Source organism: Rhamphochromis sp. 'chilingali' (genome assembly GCF_963969265.1).
Source record: "Rhamphochromis sp. 'chilingali' genome assembly, chromosome: 11".
Classification (NCBI taxonomy): Eukaryota; Metazoa; Chordata; class Actinopteri; order Cichliformes; family Cichlidae; genus Rhamphochromis; species Rhamphochromis sp. 'chilingali'.
This window is the reverse complement of record NC_137938.1, coordinates 22,808,792-22,821,256: the sequence shown is the minus strand read 5'-3', so window position 1 is coordinate 22,821,256 and position 12,465 is coordinate 22,808,792. Positions and strand designations below refer to the sequence as shown.

At 40.4% G+C, this 12,465-nt stretch overlaps 1 protein-coding gene across 2 annotated transcripts; it reads right to left on the bottom strand.

Moving 5' to 3' along the window:
* Positions 1-355: 355 nt before the first annotated feature.
* Positions 356-12,465, bottom strand: snx27b (sorting nexin 27b). Of its 2 annotated transcripts, none has more exons than XM_080895503.1 (13): positions 11,920-12,465; positions 8,070-8,301; positions 7,667-7,859; positions 7,212-7,276; positions 7,011-7,115; positions 6,840-6,918; positions 5,249-5,412; positions 5,070-5,159; positions 4,443-4,592; positions 4,169-4,297; positions 2,906-2,965; positions 2,747-2,809; positions 356-2,608 (listed from the first exon to the last, which is right to left on the bottom strand). In XM_080895503.1, exons 1-13 carry the CDS (start codon positions 12,249-12,251, stop codon positions 2,564-2,566), a joined length of 1,707 nt encoding a protein of 568 aa, XP_080751629.1. In that variant the 5' UTR covers positions 12,252-12,465; the 3' UTR covers positions 356-2,563. The 2 variants fall into 2 exon arrangements, with proteins under 2 accessions (XP_080751629.1, XP_080751628.1); XM_080895502.1 differs by having other exon boundaries at positions 2,761-2,809; positions 11,920-12,458.

Below are 12,465 nucleotides of genomic sequence, written 5' to 3'. Positions count from 1 at the left end.
ACTGTGGGGACTGTCTGTTACTTTGTGATTTCCGCACTCCTTGACTCAGCTCCAAACACACAACGTTAGTTGCAAATAAACAACAACCAACTTTGCATCAATAAATCGGTTTATTTAAAAGAATATGTTACAATTTATTACAGTAAGCGATGTAACCAAACACTTGCTTAAATTTTACATTTCGACATGTCAAAGGCTCTGTAGGTTGTCATTCTCCATCCCCTTCTTAGTGTGACGCTCATCAGCTGAATTTAAAATCGAATCTAACTGTACGTGACATCTAACTTCAGTCAGCATGAGAAAGTGTGTGCACGTGTGTGTAGGGGGTGGATGGGTGAGCCCATGGGCTTGAAGGTGGGGTGATCAGGCGATGCCAGACAATCGACTGTGTCAGACATGGTTCAGTAAGCAGACACGAATCCTGGGGAAATGTGTTCAGCCTTTAAGACTGCACATTCAATCTCTCAATTCAAGGCTCAACACATTCAATTAAACCTCCTTTCTACCCTCACAAAGGTGTGCTGAAGCTCATTAATCACCCCAAAATGCTTCCGTGAACAGCGCTATCACGATAACGAGGACTCTTAGGTAGACTCACTGATGTAAATTTAAAGCTCCCTACTGTCTTGTAGATATCTTTAATATTAATGCTATTAAGCCAGTGGCATCATATTCTGTTTCTACAACCTATAATGTGATTGTTTTATAAAATTGCTGTTGACTCAGAAGAAGCTTTAATTTAAACCTAAGAACAAATCTCAGCTTTCAATATATTGATTTTTAAAAATACCTCTATTAAGATAATAATAACTGAACATGCCACTCTTCTCTCACCTTGTAAAAGCAACTGGTGTAGAAACAACCATGTAATATTTGTCCGACTCACTGGTAACTTTCAAAATGAAAAAAGTGCAACACATTACGATTTCATTAATAAGGATGCGAGATCACAAAATTGCACTAAGCAATAATAAATGTTTAATTTCAGCCATCGCAGCGCCAGGTTTTAATGACGCAATGAATTGTAATTTTTGTTTATTTGTCAGGCTCTGTATTGCACCATCAAATAATTAGGTTCTAGCTCAATGCATAATTGTTTTGATTACATTGGAACTTGAACTGGGCTCATTTAGAGATGGCATTACAGTGTTGAGCTTTACCTTTTTGAATCATCGGCTGGTAGGATGTCTTTACGGGCTGCGCACTGTAATCCTTATTTTGTCAAATGGTCGAAGGATAAAGCCATCGCTTTTTTGTTCGGAGACTGTCATCCTGTTTAACCCGAATCTGCAGAGAATAAGTGATTCAACAGCAAAGCACCAGCTACACAGATAAATAGTGCTGCATAGAAAGGCCATTTGAATTACGGGCCCATTATAAATCCGGTGGGAGCTCTCAGAAAAAAAAAGTAATAACTGCATGCTCAAGAGCCGGCAGGAGGACAAGGACCCCTGCTGCCTCTTCTGGGTAAAGCACGATGTTACGTGTCTGAGCGGAGCTCCGCATCACCGCTGCTCCACGATGGCCGTAAACATTTTGCATGGTGTGTTCATTAAAAAGATTACCTAAGAGTTGAATGCACAATTCTGCACACTCACACAGTATATAACTGCACCGTAGTCAGTGATAAACGTAGACCTGTACTTATTCCATTATAATTCCATCTATTGCCCTTTTACATTATACTATGCACATTTGGAGGTCAATAATACTGCTGGATAAAGTGCAACATATGTCTAAGCATTGATATGCACCCAAATATGAAAAAAACAAACAAACAGCCTATAAAGAAAATCTGCGTTCTTCATCCCTTCTCTCATTTGTCACATTATTAATGCAAATGCAGTTCGCAACACATGGAAATTAATGTATGTGACGTGGTTCAGCTGTAACTTACTTTATCAGGGCTCGACTCTGGTTTGCCCCTTCTCTCTTAGCTGATGGGGTTTTCTGCATATATTAATAACACGCATGGAGACGCAGGACACTGAGGCTCTAATCCATAAACTGAGAAGCTAAATGTCTTCCTGTGGTCACCCCTCCGAATCAGTGATTAATGTGATCTTGTGGTCCCCTTTCTGAGGGCAGCTAACAACTTTTACTTTCCTTTCTTTGTCCACCAATCTTTTCAGCTCTCTTTTTCAAGTAGGACTTCTTAAAAGAAGGTTCAAAACCCCGATCGTTTGCACGTCACATTCCACTTCAAGTCCCTGCCAATAAGAGGAAGGCTCGCATGAATCCGTCACTTTGATTCTGTAGGCAGCTCGTTTCTTTTCAACGGAGCTCTGCTTAATGCATGGTCGCGATGTGCTGGATTCGAGAGTTCTGGTACACAAGTCTGTAGTTTTTTTTTTTTTTATGCGTCTGTTCATTCAACGTGTTCATCAGCAGATGCTTGTTGGTTTGCATGTAAGGAGGAGCTTCTCATGTTGAAGTTGATGGAGTTTAAATGACGTCCGAGTAGTTAACAGCTGATTTCTGGTGGGTATGGGGGGGGAGGTCGGGGCCAAAACTGAGCTGAGGTGGTGATGGCGATGTAGTTACGAGGTAACGATCTCCCTTCCTAGGTGCCCCCATCCCTTCTGTGCCTCAGCAGCTGGAAAATATTCTGTTACAGAAACAGAAACCAGGGGTAAAAACCACAAGCTTAGACACAGAAGGAAAAGAAACTGTATAAAACACCAAAACAAGAAAGTAAAAGGATTATCACTGGTATCAAACTGGACAGAGGCAGGCAAAGCCTTACCTTGCCACACATACCATCTTTACTGCAGTTCTTATTGTCCTTGTCTGTAGCCTCCTCTTCCACCTGAAGGCACAGATGCATTATTTCCGTAAGTACAGGACAGAAGTAAATGGCTTGTATTAGAGCAGATTATTCTGTAAAGAAGCAGAAGGGCATTACCTCCTTCCTCCATTTCAGCTCACAGAAGACTCTCTCAAAGCACTCATGCATGTAGTTAAACTAAACAATGACAAAGAGAAGCACAGATTTAGACTGGCGTTTATACGGTTCTCTCTAAAACAGTGGTGTCAAACATAAGGCCCAAGGGTCAGAATGAGCCCAGCGAAGACTAGAATCTGACTCACTGAACAGCTTTAGAAAATTTGACGGAGTGCATAGATTTGAAGTTTTTAACTGTATTTAATACGTTTTACAGCTTTTCCTATTGATACAAACTGCCCAACCCCCATTAGCTTTCATGTTGAATTAAAGTAATTAACAGATAAATAATTAAATGACATAAATGGTCCTGTTTTTCAAATATTAATTAGTCAGCAGTAAACTAACAAAACCATTATATTTTATAATTACAGGACAGTCTGTGCAGTGAGCCATTATACCCTTTTCTCTAATTTTACACATCTATCCTGTATTTTTACTGGCTCGGCCCACTTGAGATCAAAGTGATTGCATGTCACCCACCATATAAAATGAGCCTAACATCGCTGCTCTAAAAGAGTAGTAGAAATGAGAGTCTCTTTCTTTTCTTTACAAGGAGTTTGATAAGAACTTTGATACCACCTTCTTGTACTTGCCTGTAAATATAGTTTAACTTACATCCACCAACTGGTTAACTTATCTCAGCATAAGCACACTTTATAAAGCAACAGTAACTGGTTCCCAAAGGCTTTAAGAGCTGGTGAAAGAAGATGTGTTGTAACACAGTAGTAAACAAGCACCTGTACTAACTTTTTTTTAAAGGAATTCAATTTAAAATGATGATTTTTCAAGATTCGGTACAACTTCTCGGGTATGTTTTTGTACTATTTCCAATTAAATATGGGCTTCTTCTTTTCAAACATTTTTTTTGGTTAATTAGCAGGTGTATCTGGCTGATTTTATCCATACAAACAGGGAAGTTTGCTATGATGTAATGTGTAAGTGAACTAGGCTCACTACTGCCACTACTTTTAAAACAAATAAAAATTACTGGCTGCTTGTGTCATCCTCTTATTTACTGTAAAGGCATACAAGTGGTGTCTACTCAATAAAATATCTGCAGAGACCATACTTACCATTTACCATGATCTGTTCCTTCTAAATATAGCAGTAACTCTCCTCATCCTGAACTTTTTCTTTTAGAGTTCTTTACAATTATTTCATTTGTAGCAGTATTAACAAATAAACATAATATGTATGCAGTGATCTGTGTGTGATCCATACATTAGGAGTAAATATCTTGACCCAGCGTGGCTTCTTCTCTCCTCGTGCATATTCAAAGCAGAAGGCCATGCCCTCTTCATCCGTGTCCCACCTCTGCATCTCCCCCCAGTCAAATGCAATCACCTGATTCTGGAACAACACGAAGGCTTCAGTACACTCACCCTGTTACACAAGAGGTATAGAAAAGGCAGACACACACACACGCACACACACACACACACGCACACACACACGCACACACACACACACACACACAGCAAAGAGTAGGCCTTGCCTCAAGCGTCCCCTCCTCTGTGCAGGCGTGCAGCTTGAAGTGGTGAATACTGATGGCCGTGATCACGTGGCCTTTACGTCGAGAGTCGCAGGAACAGTGGGGGAATATGATCTCGTTGTAGCCTTCGCAAGTTCGCAATAAACTCAGGTACTGTGAAAAAAAAGAGGGAGAAGAGGCAATGTGAGCTAAATATTTTTCACAAACTGAAAAACAAGAGGATGCTCTGCAGCTGAATGAAGTTTAGATGCAGGGTGCATTTTTTAACTGTGAAAAAACACTTAAGGCTATAAAGCAGAGTGCAGTTATTCTCTGTAGCCTGACTGATTTAGAAACGGGATGTGATTATTTACCTGCTGGAGCAGCTTTAATCTCTTCAAATTGGCGGTAATTTACTGATGCTCACTCACTTATTCACTTTCAGCGAGCACATTTTGCTGGCAAGAATGTGTGTCTGTGACACACTCGCTCTTAGACTACTTCCTTTTTACACTGTGGTATATCACTCAGTGAAATAAGAATGAAGCAGTGTGACAAAGTGGACGACACACTCAGATATAGTGAGAATACAGTGTCTCTGTATGTGCATGTTACTCTCAAACAGTAGCGTGCTGTATATAAAAGGCTCACCATGGACATCTTCTTCTGCTCGGCCAGCTTTTGGAGCTGATAAGACTTCTGCTCAACTTTAATGAAGCCTTTCTTCACATCATCCACAGCCTGCAAAGAGGTCAGACAGGAGACACAATTAAATACAAAATCCACTAAGCATACCAAACAGAGCAGACAAATACACAGTGTGTACGCACCTGGTGAAAGAAATAGTTGACAGCGAGCTGGTTGTCATTAAGCAAAATCTCCTCTTCTGTGGTGAAGAGCCACTTGCGTAGGGTGAGACAGGTTCCTGGGATCGCTGAGGTATAGTTCTGTACATACAGTTTGTGGGGGAACTCATTGGGGGCAAGCTTACGTACTAAAGAAGAAAGAAGACATGAAAGAAATTTGTAGAACATTTAACAGCACAAATCCTACCTCCTAAGACTTAACTGTACTTCTTCCACAAAGATGGATACCATCTATGAACCAAAAATCAATAGGGTTTCATTTAAGTTTATATAATTTCATTTTATTGGATATGTCAATAAAGTCACATAACCTGTGCTGTATTTTTTGTGAGGCTAGCTGCACAGGAAGGTCAGTTTCTTTGTCAGTGTGTCAGTCAGTTCGACAGACATTTGAACAGCAGTAAATCAAGTGTCTTTTGTTCAGCAACTGCCAGAATGATGGCCATGAAATTTAATACAAGCACTACGGGGGGAAAAAAGACTGGCGATCCATTAGAAATGTTCTTAATAAAATAACGATAATTTGCATGAAAAACAAACAAACACAATTCTTCATAATAGGTTTTATTAATAAAGTTTCACGAGCTGCTAATGTGGTTGTAGGCTTGTTACTTTCTGCTTTGTGATACAATGTTGTGACAGTAACCAAGCCATACAAAACAATGCAACACGAATAAGGAAAAAAGAAAGGCAAAGCAAGGTCAAAAACCAAAGACAGCGATGTTACTGTGAAACCAAAGCTAAGGATCGTTTCAAGAAACAGATGACGCTTCTGAGCCTTCTGAGACAGAATAAATCAGGCCACAGTTATCTACACCTACAGCATAAGGAGTGTAACTTTACATTACACTACAACATTCTAAAGTAAACACTGAAGTAAATGTAACTGATGTTAGAACTGCAAGACAAATGCTTCTTTTTACTTGTGAAAGATTCCTTCGTGCTGCTAAACAATTTCCTTCCTAGAGTTTGGAAAAAAAAGTGTTGTGTGGGTGTGGAAGGGGTGTGGAAGAACAGCACAAGTGCATACACTTGTAATTATCAGTTCTTCAGCTGATTAAAAATAAAACGGGGATGGCTTTCTTCACATCACTGGGGATAGAATTTGCTGATTTATTCCTTGCAAGAAAGAAACAAATTGAAACTTTAGTGGATACACACAAAACTTTCATTCTCATCAAATATAACTGGTTATTGCTAATGTTGTGGTGCATTTGTCCTTGCTGTAATAGACACAGGTCATAGAGAACTTTGTGCATTAAACAGAAATGCTACTACTGTAGTTTTATTTCATTTTTTAAATTAGGCACAAACAACACACTAACCTTTGTCAAACGAATGTGACATCATTATAAATGCCCTTACAAACCATATTATGAGCATGATTATTCATGTATAAGGTATTTGCTTCTAGATGATTATAAAAAAAGGTGGCTGCATACAGATATTTTCTTTTCTGTCACTTGTTAGTGATCACAGATAGCAACTACAGCAACATTTGTGCTATGCTTTAGCAAAAATGCAACCTGTGCTTGAGTTACCTGCCCTTACTCACCAAAGGTGTGGTTGATGACCTCAAACAGAGCAAAGTAGCTGGCTGTTACACTGTCCATCTCTAGCTTCATAACAACAGCCTGAACGCGAGAGATTGCCACAGAATGAGAGTGAGAGACTGAAATAATGTTGTGGCTATAGTGGGGACAGGACTGTGTTTGTGTGGGTTTACCTGATAGACCTGGTCTGTAGTTGAATTTTTGCGAACTCTGACAGTGAGTGTGGTTTTATCTGGCATCGCTATTCTCAACTCCACATCCGACACACCGTTATAATTCTAGGTCACAGCAAAGACAGCCAGAAAGACAGACACAGCGTAGTGAGTCACAGGCGGGGAACGGGCAAAAAGACACGTTTATTTTTATTTTTTTACCTCATCTGATTCAGACAGGAACTCTTGCATGATGTCACTTTCTCCAATGACTCGGACAGAGCACACTGCAGATGAAACACACATTATATTAGATACAGTTTTTTTTGTGTGTGTGTGTAAGTGAAATAAAAGTCATTATACAATGACATCTGCGACTTCACCACCTGGCCATAAAACTGCTTAGCAGTCAATTGTCACATTAACTCTGAGCCTCTGAAAATGGTGTCCTGTTTATAAAAATGTGTGTAATCCTTAAAGAGGTCATGCAAATGTTTTGGAAAACTGAATAATCACGTGTTGTTTGTTTGATTTACAATCAACCGTGGTGGCGTTCAGAAGCAAAACTACAAAGCTGTATCTTTGTTCCAAACAATATGGAAGGCAACTGTAAGTGGGCGAACTGTTTGTGTGCTAGCCCTATGAAGAAAGCCTGATTCTCCTCCTCTCTTCCTCACCTTTCTCTAGATATTCCTCCAGGCCTCTGCGTCGTGCGTCCAGCTGTTGCTCTGAAAGGGAAAAAGGCCATTTTCCAGGCAGCTTGGGGAAAGTAAAGTTAGCAAACTCCCTCTTCAGGTTTTGGTGTAGAATCACAAACTCCCGGTAACGCTTGGAGCACAGCTGTCTGCCTGCCATGTACACATTATACACCTGGAAGAGTTAAAGTGGAAAAATGAAAATGAAAAGGCGGTGATCTTTAGTCAACAGTATTTATAATATCCAGAACATTAGGTTGCTCATAGACCTGAATATAAACATCTCATGAATGTAACAATCGCATAAGCCTTGAGTTGTGACTGGCTGCGTCCAACTACAAAAACATTTTTATCCATCCGAGTGTTTTTGCACGAGTGTACCCACCACAAACTTTTCATGGTTGAGTTCAATGTGTTTGTAGCTGGGAACAGAGATGGGCACTGCCTGCTTGTCGGAGTAGTCGTAACAGGACTGGGCCGACCCGTCGTCTCCGGGATCCAGGCAGTCGGCCTCCTGGGGAGGAACGGACAGCACGGCCAGCACCAGCTCTCGCTCACCGGCCCGGATCAGATCAACCACCTGCTTGTGTGTTGCTCCTTCTACGTTCACCCCATTGCTGTTGAATAAAGAGATTTATATACTAGAGTGGCAAGCATTTTCTTTTTTAATATTCTTAAGGTTAACTTTCTATTTTTCATAAGCATAAAAGAGTACAGAGTTTTTTTTCACTGAATTAGGAAATACAATAGTGAAAATGCAATTATAAATTAATGCAATCAAATAATCTAAACAGCAGCCTTTAATTACCAGAGACTTGAATCAACACACAGACGGCATGCTGTTAACACCAATGAGAAATGACTAAGTGCTTCATGACTGCAGGGCTGTTATATTCAGACAATTTATCAGTGCCTTGTACTTTGCTTCTTCTCTCTCAGGGTAGAAGTTTAACACATGAAATTATAAGATTCACAAATAACAAGAATTATTTGAACTGCTAAACAATATAAAAATATTGAATGAAATGGGAAACAGCAAAAAAAAAAAAAGGGTTTCAAATAAGAGTTACTGGTGCGCACATTGTAGAACTTTTGCATCATCTCTTTCAGAATTGAGACCTTTGGTTATGTCATGAGCACAGCTGAAAGTGAGCGACACTGGGTGTGTGCACTTTGGCAGTTGTGTCAAACGGAGTGAATGACAGAGCTGTAGCAGCCTAACCCGTAGTTAACTTTGCTCCAAAACCATGTCGCCTCATCTAAAAGCTCTCAGCGACACCACTGGATATTTCTCACACTTTTAAAACAAGCTCCAGCGTAGGCTGGCAGATAAAGGCGGTATTTGAACGAGGCCTGAATGAGATTCAATAAATTATTCTGTGTTTTACATTCCAGGACTTAAACAACAGCTTGGAAATATTACAGTGAATGAGGAATCAGGCCAAACTTCATTTGAACATTTTCCAAAGACTACAGAAGCCAGCAGTGCTGTAAATGATATTTGCATAACCTAAATGTAACACAGTCAGTGGTTTGGGGGCAAATTCTCACATTAAGTAGACATAGATGAGCTCTGATCATCTAATGTGAAAACACATGTTGTGATAAATACAGGATAAAGTGTGTTAATATGCTGTTAAGATACACTTCGAGCTTTGAGCAGAAAATAAAACCCAATTCTAGGGTTTAGTTGACTTAAAAAACACATCACCACAGGGTGACATCTTTTAGGCAGCGTGATAGTATGCAAAAGGTTTGAGTGTCCTAATTCACATTTTATAAACAAGCACGTTGTGAGAAGCCCACAAATGTTTCACTAACTTATATTAAAGACAACCACTGAGATGGTAACAAGCCAGGACAGGAAATGCAGGAAATGCTTCAACTGAATGAATACATATCTGTTATGTTTGCCATGCTGGCATTTAGATGGAGGGTTGAAGCCCGATGAACATAAGCTCTATTTTACCTACAGTGGAACAAAATAGCTACACACATGTACTCAACATAAAGAAGGCATTCTGAGCCAGTGCACACATAGCAAAGCTGGGAATGATGATTATGTAGGTAAAAGTAAGAAAAGACTAATATGGAGGACACAAATATAACAATCTTGCAGGTGGAGTGGGAGAAAGCGCAAACGTGTCCTACAAGAAAAAATGCAGACCAAGCATTTTGGCAGCTCTTTCCTTCCTGCAGCTTTATGATGATATAATAAGGACCTGACACAGAGGCCTTTGCACCGCCACTATCAGCACTTTTGACTATGATAAACACTTTACAGTAGACACCCTTCCCATGTGACAGATTTCTAGTTCTGCTTTTATAATTGAAATTACTAGTATGTGTTCATTTTGTTTTTGCTGCAGCTTAAGGATTTATTAGGTGACTTTATGCACTATGCAGTGTTCTGTACTTCATGTATAAATGTTCAACCCCTCACACATAGTTTAAAGGCCAAATTAAAATGCATTTGACACCTTGAAAAGTGTTTAGACAATATATATGACCTTTATAATAAAACAGAATGCTGAAATAATTATGCTAAATAACACAAACTGAATTTAAGTCTGAGAGGAGGAGCTGTTTATAAAAGTGCAAATAAATAAAAATACTCGACATGCTGCAGCTAGTATGCAGCCACTCCAGTGTGAATGTGAGTGCTTAGACTCACTTTACTACTTACTTGTATTAAACTAGCAAATGTTTAACCAGCCAATCACATGTTAATTAAGCACGATGAAGAGGACCTGGTTAAAATCAAGTCACTAATGTTGCATGGCTGCTAGCGCCAGACTGGCTGTTTTGAGTTACTCAGAAACTGTAGCTCTTTCAGGATTTCAGGCAGAAGCATCTCAAAACAGACATCCAGTAACTGAAATGCTTTGTTGACAGCAGAGGTCAGAGAAAAAAGAAAGTCAACAGTAACTCTAATATTTAAGTCACCAACCGAGGATTTTCGATGACCACGTGGTTTTACCGTTTTTTCTAATGGTTAATTTCAGCATCATTATGTGCCACCTTACAACCTTCATATAACCTCAGGCTGCCATGGTCCCAGTTTTCTTTTTTTTGTGTGGTTTTTCAAGGTTAGGATTCGTAGTGCATATATTTGTGTTTGGGTTGCTGTTTGGCTTTTATTATTCTAGTCTTCTTGACTCCTGTTTTGTTTTCTTTGTTATTCTAAACCTGAGTCTGACTTATTCTGTTCCTGTTAAATCTTTGATTTCTGAGCTCACTTCATGTTTTTCTAAGTAGTAGTTTTACATTGTCTGATCCTGCATTTTGAGTCATGTTTTCATTATTGTCCCACACTGTTAAAGTTTAGTTTTTTTTTAATGTATTATGTACACTCTGGTCTTGAAGGATACTATGTGGCTAGTAAATTTAATAAGTGTACTGTAGCTTTACATGACCACTATATACCATGCTAATAATACTAGCAGAGGGGTATCTTGTATATGATAACAAAATGATCAGGCACACATCCACATGCTGGCACACAGAAATAATGGGGTCAACAAACTGCCAGGTTACTGCAGGCCATCCATTGACACAGCAGTGTGCAAAAGCCAGCCAATCAGAAAGTGACTTTGAGAGGACAAAGCCAATCAGAACTGAACTCAAGGCATCCCTCCCTCTCTGCATCATGGTATTCCATGCACACAGACACACTGAAGCATGAGTACTGATGCTGATGCTGTGTGTTACTCCACACAACAACAGTTCAACACACACTTGAACACTTCAATGCCAAATCAACCAGGTGCAATAATCCTCAGTGCTAAGTAACATCTAATTCAGTGATGCTGATGTTAAAGATGTGAGCTGGTTTACCATTCATGATTTGTGTAAACAAAGTGTTTCATTGATAAATGACCCACACTGCATCTGCTTAGGATGATGTGAATGTGCACAGGAGTGAGTTGGAAATATCTGGCATGCAGTGGATGAGAGGAATAGATTTCAGTGTGACGTGAATTTCTAATGATCCCCGGATCGTTTCTCTCTGACACACACAGACACTCCTTTCATTGGGATGAACGGCTCTTCTGCAGGACCGGTGTCACAGTGCATGCACACACTGGCACCTTAGTGTTCCCAGTTTGACTGAATGATGCTATAAAGTCACGTTTGCCTTGAGCTCACTGCGTGATCGTCCGGAAAGTGAAACAGGTCATTTTCATCACTTACGTTATAAGCAGCTTGGAGAGAAGCTAAAAAACAGTACTTACACCTCAAGAATCCGGTCCCCTTTCGAAATGCCGGCTCTGTCGGCGGCACCCCCCGGAAGGACCGCACTAACATGCTGCAGTGGGGCGTACAGTTCTCCGTTGATGCTCCGTAATTGCCCTCCTTCACTTACTTGCCCCCGAACGTTGAACCCATAGCCGGAGTCAGACTTCACTATCCGAACCAGCCGCGGGCCTGAAGTAACGGTGGTTGCGGTCTGGCAGCTGCCGCCGGTGCCCGGTGTAACGTTACCGCTGCCGGAGCCGTTACGAGAAGAAGGGTGAGGTGACGGAGGGACCGGGGAACAAATTTCTTGCCCCGCTACGTCCGCCATTTTTCTGCACTCACTGTATCATCCAATCAGATTCGGCTACAACATTAAATATCATACAAACATTAGCTTGTAGTAGCAGGCTAATCAGCTTGGCTAGCTAACTGAATGAGGTAAGCCGGAAAAAGCCGAAATCTTACGATGATTCGCGAGACCGTAGCAGGATGCGCGGGAGGCGTTCCATGTCGACCATCAGAGACGGTTTTTTTTAGACTGA